This window comes from Gossypium hirsutum, chromosome A11, assembly GCF_007990345.1.
Source record: "Gossypium hirsutum isolate 1008001.06 chromosome A11, Gossypium_hirsutum_v2.1, whole genome shotgun sequence".
NCBI lineage: Eukaryota > Viridiplantae > Streptophyta > Magnoliopsida > Malvales > Malvaceae > Gossypium > Gossypium hirsutum.
The window spans coordinates 16,528,747-16,543,680 of record NC_053434.1 but is presented as its reverse complement, the minus strand read 5'-3'; the positions used below and the strand labels follow the sequence as shown (position 1 = coordinate 16,543,680).

At 30.9% G+C, this 14,934-nt stretch overlaps 2 protein-coding genes across 7 annotated transcripts; one reads left to right on the top strand and one right to left on the bottom strand.

Moving 5' to 3' along the window:
• Positions 1-1,756: 1,756 nt before the first annotated feature.
• Positions 1,757-2,961, bottom strand: LOC121209777 (uncharacterized). The gene is made up of 3 exons (XM_041081219.1): positions 2,747-2,961; positions 2,471-2,633; positions 1,757-2,378 (listed from the first exon to the last, which is right to left on the bottom strand). Exons 1-3 carry the CDS (start codon positions 2,847-2,849, stop codon positions 2,228-2,230), a joined length of 417 nt encoding a protein of 138 aa, XP_040937153.1. The 5' UTR covers positions 2,850-2,961; the 3' UTR covers positions 1,757-2,227.
• Positions 2,962-3,975: 1,014 nt separating this feature from the next.
• LOC107924491 (transcription elongation factor SPT6-like) lies at positions 3,976-7,019 on the top strand. Of its 6 annotated transcripts, none has more exons than XR_005904892.1 (4): positions 3,976-4,135; positions 5,890-6,124; positions 6,201-6,326; positions 6,476-7,019. XR_005904892.1 is itself a non-coding variant. In XM_016854968.2 (4 exons), the coding sequence occupies exons 2-4, from the start codon at positions 5,993-5,995 to the stop codon at positions 6,781-6,783; spliced, it is 561 nt and encodes a 186-aa protein (XP_016710457.1). In that variant the 5' UTR covers positions 3,985-4,135; positions 5,890-5,992; the 3' UTR covers positions 6,784-7,019. The 6 variants fall into 6 exon arrangements, 3 of the variants coding, with proteins under 3 accessions (XP_016710457.1, XP_016710456.1, XP_040937152.1); XM_016854968.2 differs by having other exon boundaries at positions 3,985-4,135; positions 6,481-7,019; XM_016854967.2 differs by having other exon boundaries at positions 4,015-4,442; positions 6,481-7,019.
• The last annotated feature ends 7,915 nt before the right edge of the window (positions 7,020-14,934 follow it).

The following is a 14,934-nucleotide window of genomic DNA, read 5'->3' as shown; positions in this document are numbered from 1 at the left end:
ATACTTTACTCAAATAATTTACCTTGGCCGAACATGTACAATGTTTTGTAGCTTAATAATTATAATATACATCATGTATTTATAATATTCATGCAGCCAATTATCCATGGTCATACACACACAATCAAAAATAAATACCAAAATTTTCATATCCTTTATGCCCTAAGCCGAATACACTTGTCATGTTCACCTACATTTTTCAACAAATTCTTTCTTAATCAAACGCATATTTGGCTAGAAACATGGAAATTTTTAGAAATTTCTAATTTAGCATCTAATCGATTATAACACATTTAAGCATTCCTTTCATTTTATTAACTCAAACCACATACATTACTCAAGTACAACATCTTCATATTCGGCATTAGCATCAAACATAATAGCCAATTCTTCCCACTTTGAATCTATGCATCTATTTAATCATAGTTTGTTCAAGCACTCATACAACAAGATTCATCCAATTTAACAAGAAACAAAAACCTTATTTCTCCATAGCTACTATGGCCGAAAGTTCTAGACATCTCAATACCGAAATTTCTAACATGGGTTACCTAAAGAACTTGGTGATGAGTTCAAATTTATCTAACATTTCAAGCAACTTAACACATCCATATAGCTAACATGCTAATAGTATCAAGGCATCAACTAAAATTTTGAAGCCTCTTAGTCGAATCCTAACTCTCCAACAACCCCAAATCCATCCATAAGATAGATAGAATTTAGACTAATCATCCAAAGGATGTATAAACTTCCAAAAGCAACATTGAACATACCTTAATCTAGAGAACCACCTTGGCCGAATTTTTCTTCTTCCTCTCCCTCTAGTTACGGCAATGGAGGAACAAAGATGAACTTTGTTTTCTTCACCCCCCAATTTTTATTACTTTATTACTAACCCTTTTATTTTATTATTTTTAACACAAAATATTAACACAAAATATTTATAATATGTTTTAACCCATAGCATGGCCGGCCACTATCTAAAATTTGGGTAATTTGACATGCAAGTACAAGCATTTTCTAACATGCATTAATGGGCCACTTTGACATTTGCCTAGCACAATCCTAAATTTTCTCACACAAGTCCTATTTGATAAATTTCACATACTATATACAAAATTTAAGCATGAAATTTTCACACGTGCATGTTCATATATAATAAGCATTAAATATGACTGTTAATTATTTTCTTATGGCTCGGTTTCGTGGTCCCGAAACCACTTTCTGACTAGGGTCAATTTAGGGCTGTCACACTTGATCCTTCAACAAACAAAGTCTTTGTAAGCAAAGATGTATTCAATGAGAAGTCAAGCTAGAACTGGGATAAAAATGAACCAGAGGCAATCTCTAAAGATCTTGCAATAGATCAAGCTGAAGCTGATGAAAATGGTCCTGAAATGACATTGATGATGAACCAGTCAGACGTACTAGACCATTGGATGAGATTTATGAAAGAGCTCATGTGGCTGCAGTTAAACCAAGCAACTTTAAAGAAGCTGAAGCTCAACAAGGATGGAAGCAAGCCATGCTCGATGAGATGAGCATGATCCACAAGAATCAGACTTGGGATCTTGTTCCTAAACTAGTTAATAGGAAGGTCATTGAAAAAAAAGCTATCGAGGCAAAATGGGAATCTGCAGCATGCAAGCCAAGGAAAAGTGTTGAAGTTGGCCTGCATGCAGCACATGAAGTAGCCAATGAGCAGACAATGCTGCATAAGTTATGCGGATGAAGTACATGCAGCTGTAAAGAAAAGGATCAAGTTGTTGTAATATCACCAGACAAAGTACATGCAGCTACAGAAGTTGATGCTACTGTTCAATTTCAAATGCATTTTGTTACTTTAAGTAATATTTTGTAACTTAGTTTGATTAGAACTAAGTAGGTAATGTATTTAATGTAATTGGGTGCTGATAAGATTGATAGATCAGCTTACCTAATTGTGCAAGTTGTGATTTACAAGTTGTAATATGCAAGTTGTGCAAGTTACAATGAAGCCTAAAAATAGTAAGTGAAGCTTGTCAAAGCTGACCAGCTTATGACTGGTATATGTATTGGCATTATGCCATCTTTTTAATTAATGAATTTCAATAGAAACCATTCAAGAAAAATACTCTCTCAATTTTTGCATTCATAGTTCAAGCCAGATTCTGTTCGTTCGCTCAAAAACCTCCAGACTTGAATTTCAAGCTTTGTCATTCTTTATTTGGATTTATTACGTTGTTGCTCAAGTTCTTGACAGAGCCTCATACTTCCTCCGAATAAATTGTTCAAAAACCCAACAGGTCGTAAGCCATGGAGTTCCTCGTGGAGGCGATGATAGACGACGGGTCGTTGGTGCAGTTGTACTTAGCATGGCAATTGAAAATCCAGGGGTTCTAAATTACAAATAAAAGATATGAAGAGAAACTCTTATTTTTCTACTAAAATAAAAAAGAATGAGAATAATAGAACTTGTGCAATTACTTACGGTAAAAGCCTTGGTTTGTCAGGATAGGGAAGTGGCGGAATGCCAATATGCAAGGGGAATCTACTTGGTACAACCGAAGGATTCTGTGTTGCCGTCGGCCAAGTGGAGCCCTCCATTGGTTCATTTCTGCTGTTACCAGCAACATCTCCACCCCGAAGATTCACTATTTACATGAGGAACAAGATAAGGATCCCACACAGATGAAGAGCAGCTAAAAATGCTTCACAAAGAAGGGAGAAATGATGGATGGGCAAGGTATGAAATTAAACAACTTACTCGCAACAGTTGCGGTTTCTTGAGAGCAGAGGATTGCATTAAAAACAAGAAAAGAACATTGAAAACCCTTCGCAAAGAAGAGAAATAAAGATATGAAGAACATTGACAACAACTTACTCCAACAGTTGCAGTTTCACTAAACTGAAAGGAGTGTCAACTAAATGAACTAACTTATCTGAAACTGTACTCTGCCAAGTAATTGTACGGTAAGCATTTTTTTTATATCCCAATAATACAAATTTTATAATAAAAAAATCAAATTACACTTTTTCAAATGGAGAGAGGAGTTTTCGAAACTAATATTTTCTTGAAAATGAATTATTTAAAAAACTAAATAAATTATGCACTTCTATATCTTATATTATTATAATATACTTTAATGAATGATTTGGTGTTACTAATTAATTAAATTTAAAAACTATTTTTTATAAATAATAAATATTATATAAAAATTTCAATTGCCAAAAATCAAGTTGATATTAATAAAAGGGAAAATATTTGGTACACTAATATTTAGACTCTACAAACAAGATTAAGGGGTTGCAAGTGTTTTATAAGAATATAGTAAAATATTTAAAAAATACACATGATAATTTTTTAAGGTTGTTCCTAAAATAAAATAAAATAAAGTACATTATTAGTATACCAAATAGTGACCCTTAATAAAAAGGGTAAACTACACCCAATGTCACTAAACTATTAGTATGTTTATGTCTTTGTCACTTAACCTTAAAAGGTTATAAAATTATTACTGAATTATTTGAAAATCTTCATTTAATTCACTGGGATGTAAAAATGATTGTTCTATGGTCTTCTTTGTTCACATCATCTACACCAATCGAAAGCTTTCCTTCCTCTTCTTTTTTACTATCATAACATTGACCGTCAAATCAACTTGGATCTAAGGTGTGTTCTACTCACCAATGGGTGCTAATCTAGGGTATCGATCACCAAATTGTCGCTTAAAACTCATTATTTAGACTTTTTTTCTTTAAAAAAAAACTTAACAATCCAGTGACTTAAATAAATTTTTTTTTGGTATAATAATAAATATAGCTCACAAAATTTATACATTTTGACTAATTTGATCATGATTTACTATTTACACAATATATAAACACTAACAGCACGTTTGATTCACCGTTTACTTCATTCCATTCCTGCCAAATTTCGTGCGATAAAGTGATTTTTTGCTATTACACCGTTTGATTCACCGTTTACTTCATTCCACCGATTTGCTATTACACCCATATTCCCTAATAGGTATTCTAGGGTGAGGGCACTCAATTGCTATTCAACACTAGAATCATAAAATTTATCCCCAAAATAGCCTGCTTTCTTCTCCCTTGCTCCAGATTTCTTCCAACATTTTCCCCAAATCAACACCACGTTCGCCCTTCATCTTCATCTCCGATACGTTTTCTTTTTTTATTTTATCTCCTGTTTTCTATTTCTCCTTCCTCATAACTTCATAACTCTTCTTGTATAAAACTTCATAATTAATCTCATGGTCATCTTTGATTGTTAAAATTTGTTATGGGTCTTTGATATATTTCTTTGTTTCCTTGGCTTATAAAACTGAAGGCACCGGTTGTTTTTTTTGTTTGATTCTTGTTTTTTTTTGTTTCATTCTTTGATTGTCAAAATTTGTTATGGGTCTCTGATATATTTTTCAGCTTCTTACCTCCCATTCCAGGTTGGGTATTTTTCCCCCTATAAACCCTTTTCTTAATGAATATTTTTCATTTGATCTCTGCAAATGTTAGTTCATTTGGTGCTACGGTTCTTTATTTATCTTCAATTTGTATTTGTTCATCTGGGTATTAAGCAAGTTATGTTAATTTCACTCAGTCATTGGTTTTGGTTTCATAGGAAGTTGGCTTACGGTCAATTGTATTTTTTTAGGTAACGATGGAATTGGATTTTTTGTAGGCATTTTATATTAGTGTTTAGGAATTTATGTTATTTTTAGATTTATAGGAAGTGAAGTAATGGTTAATTCAAGTTATTTTAGGTTAATTATATTTTTTGGGAATTTCTCTTCAAGTTCTTATGATAAAGTGAGAAAGTATATGTAAGCTGGATTTACCATGTCAAACAGTTTTCTTTTTCTTTTTGTGTGTGTGTATGTGTATGTATTCTCTTTAGCTTTGAAGGATGGACCTAATAATTGTACAAAGGGACAATCAAAACTCTATTACTGCTGATTTTTTGTTAGATTAGAGTGAATTAGATATTAAAGACGGGTTTGTAAAAGACGAGTTTGCTAACTGAGGATAATAATCCTTTCAACCTTCTATTACTCTGGTTTTGTTAGTTAGTGGCTTGGTCAATTTATCAAGTATTTCTTGATTCAAAGCTTAGCTTAAAAGTCAATATACATGTAAGAATGATAAACCTCCTATTAGATACGGCCTATGCAAACAATGTCGTAGTGAGGACTTTAAAAGTACATCCAGCTCCTTGTGGTGCATTAGTTTAATGCCGTGCAGTATGGTCTCAACCCAAACACCATGCAGTAGTTTAGTAGCCCAACTGAATATCTTCTTGTGCCTTACCATGCCATGGAATTTTTGGTAACTAGTAGTATAAATGCCTATACATATGGTTTGATGGGTTAATGTAATAAGAACTAAAATTTTTCATTCCAAAAACTTCTATTTAAAGGTTCAGGACTGTTTGAAATGAATGTTTTTCTATGGCAAAACACCCAGTGTTCAATTACTAATTTCCTTGAAATGGAAAATGATATTGCTAAAGTTATGGTATATATTGGTTTTGGATTGTGTTTTTCTGGACAAACAAGGGAGGAGCTTGCTTGAATATTCTTAAGAATATATTAAGTGTAGAAACTTGCTGTCTATCTTCGTGCTCTTGCTTATGGTCGATCTCTTGAGCCTTTTAAATATCATAAATGTTCTATGTGGCTGGATGACGCTGGATTGTCCCTTTCTTTTTGGTGGTGGTGGTCTTTTGGTGGGGGATCTGAATTGATAATTTCCCAATACAATGGTGTTTAACTTGTTTGTTCCTTCCATATAACTGTTTGATATTTCTCTGTTCTTTGTTATCAAAAGGAAAACTAATAATAGATGCTGAAGCTGATTGTGATCAAATCAATAATTAATTCAATTTTTGAGCAGGTTTTGGATCGCGGGGAGAAGATTGAACTTCTAGTGAACTGCTCCTCCACTTGATAAAAGGAGCATAGAAGAGGAGACTATTTGGATACATAATCAACTTGTAATGAATTCATATATATTGTTCTACAAGAAAAGAACTGAAGAAAGATTTGTAAAGGTATCTGTTCTACTGAACAAAATTAAGAAGGAAGATTTTATGAGGTTCCTGGAATTGCATCATGTGGAGAAGTTTGATGTAAGTATACTAAAACTTTTGTTCAAGGTTTGAAATTAAAATGCAAACTTACATGCATGTTTTCTCTCTATGCTAGGTTCCATTTATGGCCATGTATTGGAAGGAGCAATGTCTGAGTCTGCTGGATGATTTTGAGCAAAATGAGGCTGAGAATGAAGATAATGATGATGTTGGACAAGCAAGGCAATTGAAGTGGCATAAGGTATTTTTTATTAAATTTTTGCTTATGTGCCAAGAGTCGAGAATGGCTCAGATGCCTTAATCAATGGCCGAGCCATAATAATGGTCTTTATACTGTGATGGTATACTAAAAGTGTGACATCTAAGAGCAAGTTCTATTTACTGCATTAGTTCAGGTACTTTGGATTATAAAAGAATTAGACATGTGGTTGCTCCTTCAGAAGTGTAAAAGTGTGCTTCAGATGCAGCAAAAGAAAATTTACGATGAGGAATGTCTGAAGATTGATAACAGCGAAAAGTATACTTTGAATAAGCAGTTATTCGAATCAATATCAAAGTCTCTCAATGAAGCTGAAACGAAGAAAGAGATTGATGACATGGATGCAAAGTATACTTTGAATAAGCTGTTATCTAGGTTCAACATAATCTGCACCATCTACAATTTATGTTTTTTGGATTCATTCGGTTGTAGGTGTTGAGTAGTATATGTATGATGCATCTAGTGTATGTCTATTCATTATTTTTGAGATTTTTATATACAAAATTCTTAAAAGATCCATGTTTAAATGTTAATAATACTATATTTTATTTTCTCAAAAAAATGAATTTGACAAAATGAAAAAAAAAATTGGTAGCTCCGTAGTAGAACCACTAGTCTATCTCTCTGGCATGTAATAATTTTGAGAAAGAAAATATTGGTATAGTTATTGTTTTATTTTTGTATTCACATGTACATATCGATCCAAAGTTTTTAATATTATTCCATACTAAGATTTTCTTAATAATCTTTTTACTTTTTCTATTTTTAATGAATTTCGGATAATTTTGTTGAAATATAATTTTGTAAGTTTTATAATTGATTGGATTTAATATATTCCTCATATAGATATCATGCAAAGGTATTTCTTTGATTAAATTCAATTTATATCATAATAATAAAGTCATGAAGACGTGACTCTCTTAAAATGGTAAATTTGTAATAAAAATCTTTTAAACTTTATCAAATCATAAATTAATATAATGATAAAATTATAATTTGATCGCTTATAAATTAATTATTCATTTTTAACCCTTAAAATAATTTTTTAACTTCTCCCCTGCTTTTAACACATTAAATTGTAATGCAATTTAAAAATAATAAAGTAGATTATATATTATTTTAATAATATTATATATTATGATTTTTTAATTCATATAATAATTATATTAAGAATGTTATTGAATTGTATATTATTTTATTAAATTATATTTAATAATAATTATGTTAAAATATGATTGAATTATTTATTATTATTTTTAATAAAAATATATTTAATAATAATTTTATTAAAATTTAATAACAATAACAATAATTATCTACCTAAAAAAATATTATCATATAATTAATTATCTTTAGTTACTTACTTTTAAAATTTAGAATCAATTTTTTTGAGTATTTATTCAAATTTTCTTTACCATGCTTTCTTTTGTTCTTGTTTCGTTTAATTACTTTTTAATCATTAATATCTTAAACATTTCTCTATGAAACGGTGACAATAGGATAAGACGAAACTAAACTTTCTATTTGAAAATTGAAATATAAGGGAGAGGCCCTCTCTTATAGCAAATAAAACAATCCATAATCCACAAAGCTTATCATTCTTTGCCTTTGGTCTAGGCCTCCTTCCTGATTGCCACCCATGATTGCTCTCCCAATCATTCTTTCCTTTACAATGGTCATGAAACGAAAACCAGAAATACCTGTTATTTTTAATTTCTAACCGCACTGTTTGTCCATCAAAGAATCTTTTTTTATCATGAAGAAAGCTTTTCATCTAAGCTATTCTTCCTTAATCAATATACAAGCGAAACTAACCAGTGACTTCGTCTAAGTCAATATCATCAGGGTTGCCTTGTTGAGCCTCTTTAGATCGGTCACTACATGGTAGCCATTTATTCCTGATAATGAAATTTCTTAGAGTTGTGTGATTCAAATCCTAAGAGATTGCTTGAAAGTCAAGTAAAACAAAATATATTTTCTTTCTAGAAGATTTAATATTTATTAATATAATATATTTTGCATTTATTAGCATAATATATTTGACATTGATTAGAATTAGACTTTTTCAACTTATAAATAGATGTAGCTGAAACTCCTTTTTTATCATTCGAATTCAACATTAGTGAATTTTCTTCTTCTCTGCCCATGGTTTTATCCCGAAAGGGTTTTCACGTAAAATCTAAGTGTTTTATTTTTCTTTCCTTTTCTTTGCTATCTTTCTACATTGCCATTAGCGACGTTTAGTTTTAACAAATTGGTATCAGAGCTTTTCAGGTTACTTGTCTCAATCACAGTAATGACGAAAATGAAGTATGATATTTTGTTGTTGGATCGCAACATTCTCATTGTGGCAAATAAAGATGTAGGCCGTTCTTGCACAGATAGATTTGGAGGATATGCCCTATTAGGTTTAGATAATATGCATTCGACATTAAAGGAGGAAGAGAAGAAACATAAAGATCGAAAGGCTTTAACGCAATTACATATGCATCTATCGAATGAAATTCTACAGGACATGATAAAGGAGAAGATCGTCGATGCATTATGGGAAAAGTTGAAGCAATTATGCATGTCAAAAACCTAACTAACAAGTTTCATATGAAGAACACCTTTATGCTCATTGTTTGGAGGAAGGTCTGTCTGTGCACAAACACTTAATTCTGTTTAAAGAAATTCTCTTGGACCCAGAAGCCATGGAGGTTCAGTACGATAAATGATAAACCGTAATTTATACATATCTTTACCCCATGCTTACCACATTTTATGGATGTGAAAATTTAATTAGAAGTTGAATAAAATATGAAACTCAAGCTTATTGAGTCTAGTTTCTCATAGAAGAAACAGTGTAAGAAATGAAATTGTAAATCATGAGATATCATAAATTTTGTAAGACAAGATCAGAATGAATTCGGGTTCCCCTGTTCTGAATTTGAAAAATCATAAAAAATTGAATAAAAATAATTAGGGTCTTAAATTTATATTTTTAGAATTCTGAATGAGTCTATTTTCAAGAGAAACAAACAGAAACATCATCCGAATCTTGTATGAAGAGATAATTAATTTTTAGTGAAGATGAGTCAGAACTGCCAGACAGCAGAATAAGGGTTACTTTAAAGAATAAACTGTACTTATTTGCTCAATAAAAAATTTTGAAAATTTTATGGTAAGAAGATATGTAAGTCTAGTTTCATGGAAAATTAGAGGATCTTAATTTTGAGTTATGTAACTCAATATATAAATAATTTAGTGACTATGACACAAATGGACAATTTTGAATATACATATAAGTGAATAGTAAAATTATTGATAATGTTACTGGTAGCTGTTATATAAATCAAGGATGTGGAATGGAAAGGAGGAGGAGTAAAATAAATATATGAATTTTCAACTAGCAAGGGTTTTGTTGGGTTTTTCACACAGGAAGAAAAATAGAGCCAAGTTATCCGGATGAAATATGAATCTCTTGTTGAAGCTAGAGCAACAAAGTAATAATTCCAGATGAAATACGAAGCTCTTGTTAAAGCTAGGGCAACAAAGTAATAATTCCAGATGAAGTATGAAGTAAGTTTGAGATTCAAGGACTTGGGAGTTGCTACCAAACGAACAAAAGCAAAAGGGATAAAAAAAATTGAGAGAAGTATTTCATCCTTGTAACATATATACTGCTATTTGTTGCCACCTTTAACAGGTTTACTTTTAAAATGGATAATTTGTAAGTTTTAGATTCAGGGACTAAATTGAATAAAAGAAGAACTATAGGGGCAATTTTGTAAAAATGTCAAAAATGACCAAAATGAAGGAAATGAATTGTTTTATTGATTAAATTAATAAATTGAATGAAATTATTAATTTGGACCAAGATTGGGTGAAAATCAGGGAAAATGAAAAATTTACCAAAATGCCCCTGAATCTTGATATTTCTGCAATTTCGCCAGGTAAGTTTGTGTAACTTGAATTATATTCTTAAATACTTGAAATGTATGTTATTGATGTGAATATGATTTAAATATCCCTTGTATGAAAAAATTGATGAAACATTGATATTTGATAAAAAAAGGGGGGAAGAAATCCCGGTTGAACGAAAAGGAATTGACGATAAAAAGGATCTAGCCCAGTTGGCTGATCCTATCCTGATATAGCCCTTCTGAAGAATACGTGTAAAATGGATTTAGCCCGGACGGGTTATCCGAATTAGGGTCTGAATTTAGCCTGGACTGGTAATTCAGATTCAAGCTCATTAGAGTAATTGTCGTTACAAGGGATTTAGCCTGGACTGGTAATCCTGACAATACTCTATGAGTTTATATTACAGGGGATTTAGCCTGAACCGATAATCCCACTATAAGGATGAGGTTCGCCGGAGTGTGGTTTCTGAAATGAAATGTGTAAGACCATGGTTGAAAGATACCATGGCAACATGATATGAAAAGTGTAAGACCATGGTTGAAAGATACCATGACAACATGAAATGAAATGTATAAGACCATGGTTGAAGGATACCATGGCAACATGACATGAAATGAATAAGACCATGGTTGAAAGATACCATGGCAACATGACAGAAAATGAGTAAGACCATAGTTGAAAGACACTATGGCATCATGTCGAAGATAAATAAGATCGTGAATGAGAGATGCCAAGACATCTGTTAAACAACTAATATTCAGGTAATATGTACCAGATGACGAATGGTTATATGAATTGGTTATACAAAATGGCTGTGTGAAATGTTTACAAGAATTGGTCATATGGAAATATATGTACAAAATAGTTGTATGAAATAATTAAGAAGATAGATAAATGAAATAAGTATAGGTACATGGAATTTAATTTATGTTAAGTTTGATATAAACTATTACCGTAGTAAATATACATAAAATATATGTAAATGATGGAGCATGAAATATTGATATAATGAAATGAATGATATATACTTATGAAGAAACAGTAAGAGAATGACATGTTTCATGACATGTACATATATGATTATCTTTGATATGTTGATACAAGGAAATTATGTAAATTAAGACAATTATTAAACTCAAGCGTGACATGTTCAGAAAATAAGTATATCAATGTTGAATTTATATGAAATACGTACTAGTATACTAACAATGTTGTTGTTTGATGCTTAGACAAGTGTCAAGCTATTGATTCAATGGTAATATATTTATTTATATGGTGCATTGAATCGGTAAGTATTTAATTGAATTTTTTTAAGTGATCTGCAAATTCTAGTAATGCTCTGAAACCCTGTTACAGGTATATAGGGAATTTAGTTTATAATCTTGAATGAAAACATCTCAAAGTCAGAATAACAACAAGACATAAGGAAACTTAAAAAAACTTCAAAAGAAATTAAATGGAGATATTCGATCTTGAGGGAAATCTGTTTCCGAGTTGATTTCAATGGCGTTCTACGAGTGTTCTCTTCAATCTTCTCTTCGCGTCCCCTTAATCTTCTTCTAATTGGTTTTAGTAGAATTAGAATGCTCAGAAAGCCTAAAAATTGAGTTTTTTAGCATATTTGGGAAGCAGGGTGCAATATCGACACGGGCTGGCACATGAGCGTGTGGCCAGCTCGTATGAAAATGCCTAGGCCGTGTGGAAAGGATTGATTGTATGAAACAAGGATATTATTCCTTTCCAAAAGTTTTATGCCACATCAGTAATTTCATCTTGAATTTTAAGATTTTAATTTGAGTTTAATTTTCTTATGATGAAAATACTAATGTGGAATAAAGCTATTGAAAAAGGGACACAGATGATGTGGCGTCACTATTTCATACAAACTTTTCCCATAAGTACAATTTCACCAACGACTCGATAAGCTGGCAAGTCCATTCCAAGTACATCACAATTTCTTGCTTAAGGAAAAGAAATAATTATATATATTATTTATTTTTAATATAACTATTTTTTATAATTACTTTTAAATTTGTAAACTTTTAGTACTTTAAATTTTCCTAAATAAAACAATTATAATGCCTGATGATGCTCGCATTTTAAAAATTTAAATAAAAATTAAAAATATTAGAGTTTAAGATTTAGTGCCTAGAATAGTATAGAATCTAGGATTCTAAAATTTTATAAAAAGTATTAAATTAAAATTTAGAATTTATGGTTGTAAAACATATTTTTATTTTTTTCTAAATGAATTGATGTGGATTTAATTTTAATATCAACTTAAATAAAAATTTTATAATAGTGTACATATAGTGTCTCACTCAATTGTTTAACTAAAGAGATACATAATACACAATGTCCTTGTTTAGCAATTGGTTAATTGCTGATTACAGTGACTGGTTCTATTAACTGATTTGACCAATTAATTTTATTAATTATTTATTTAAAAGTATTTGATAAAACTTACTTGAAAGCTGTTATGTATAAAGTGACAAATAATGGCATGTCACATTTTATTGTTGAAGTATTTATTTGTTTATAATACTTTAGTCTTTATTGGGTAAAATTATTGAAATAAAACACTATTACCAAGGAATTAAAACATTTATTTTGGAAATTAATTAGTGAATATTTTTGAAAATTTAAATAAACAAATTTCTTAAGTTCTTTATTTGCAAATATTAACCTTGTGGAAATTGATAAATATTAAAAGTGTATTGATATAATTGTAAACTATATTCTTAGTGATAATTATGTCACACTCTGGATAAATTGATTAAGTAGCATATTTCAATTAACATAAAGTTGTAAGAGAAATCATTTTACACAAGTAAATTGAAAATAAATTAAGAGTACATAAATATTCAAGAAATAGATACATATCCAAACAAGTAAAAATAAATATTTAAGAAACACGACGTTGTCGTCTAGTTGCCATCAAACTAGTAGTGATGTCATTATGAACATTTGTCATTTCATTAATACTCATATGCTCAACTTCTTGAATGCAAATGCATTCGACATCTATGACCCTAAATGTTGGGTCAAGAACTTTACTTAGTCTGATGTAGTTATGTAATGCAAATGCAACACAAATTATTCTATTTTGATTACGAGACGAATATATTGACAGTTTCGCTAAAATTTTCCATTGTGCCTTTAAAATGTCAAATGTCCTTTCAATACAACTTCTGAAGATGAATGGGTTCGATTGAAAATTTCTCGCGGCGATGTTGATTTTTATAGATTCATGGTGGAGGTTTTTTTTGGGGGGATATACTGTAACAGCCCGATTTTGGGCCTATTCAGAAAAGTGGTTTTGGAACCCCAAATCCGAAGCTGGAGAAATTATTTTAATGATATTTTATAGGTTATAGCATGGTTATGAAGGTGAATGAAAATTTTGGTGGATTAAGTTTAGCGATTTCATGCTTAATTGTGAAAAAGGACTAAATCGCATAAAGTGCAAAAGTCCTGTTTTATTAGCTAAAGGTATAAATTGACTATGAATCATATTGTGGAGGTCCTTAAAGGGCAAATAGATCCTTTTGAGAGAGGTGGCCAGCCATGGGAGACAAAGAAATAGAAAAGTCAACAATTTGGTGAAATTAGGTGATAAAATTGCATAAAATAAAACAAATAGGAAAAGTTTTCACTTTTCTCATCTCTCTCCTTCTTCCTCCACAGATTTCTCATCAAGAAAAAAGCGATGGAAGCTTAAAATTTTTAGCAACCTTAAACTCTTGCAAGTAGTCTTCTTGGTGGTCTTTCTTAATAATTTTTGTGTTTTTGGACTACTTTGCAAAATGGTTGAGAGTCTAGGGTTTTTCCATGAAAAGAACATGTGTTTCCAACTGAAATTTTATGGAAGAATATGAGTTATGGTTGTGATATAAACAACATTTGTAAAGTGATTTTCATGGAAAACACCTAAAAGGACCATTTTGTAAAAGTTATAAAAATGGGTTGTAATTGTGTGAAATAGTGGAAATTTGGGGTTGTAATAAGAGTAATAAATGGTCGGTTAAGCTTGGCTAATAAGAAAATTTGATAAAAATAGATTTCTGGACCTAGGGGTAAAATGGTCATTTTGTGAAAGTCTAGGGGCAAAACGGTTATTTTGCCCAAATTATAAATTATTGAGCGTATAGATTTAATTGATGATTAAATGACTAAATGTTTCCCTTTTAGATCAAGAAATATGAAAACCGGACTTGGACCGAGGAAAGGCCAAGCTTGTGGATTAGACCGATTAGTCGCTCACATTTTGTAAACCAATGAGTCAGTTCACCTGAAGTACCATGATGGAAAGTTCCTTATTGTATACTTTTTACAAAAGCAATTCATCCAACTGTTTTGTATAATGACCTCGTCATGTGTATGTTACCCTCATATGATATCCTTGATTCCTTTGAGTTAAATCCGTTCACTCAATACAATCCTATTTTATATTATTCTCTCCATTATGTCTTCTTAATGATTAATATGATCACTATTAACAAATGACTGTGATAAGTTGCTTGTTTGAGAACAAGCAACCCGTGGCCACGTTCTATATTTATCAATTCACACAATGCCAATGAGAGGGTATCATTAACTCTTTAATTGAGCTAAGAATTCCATTGTTGCTAGTAAAGCCATGCCATACACAAGTTATGTACCCAACATGCCGACTATGGGCTCG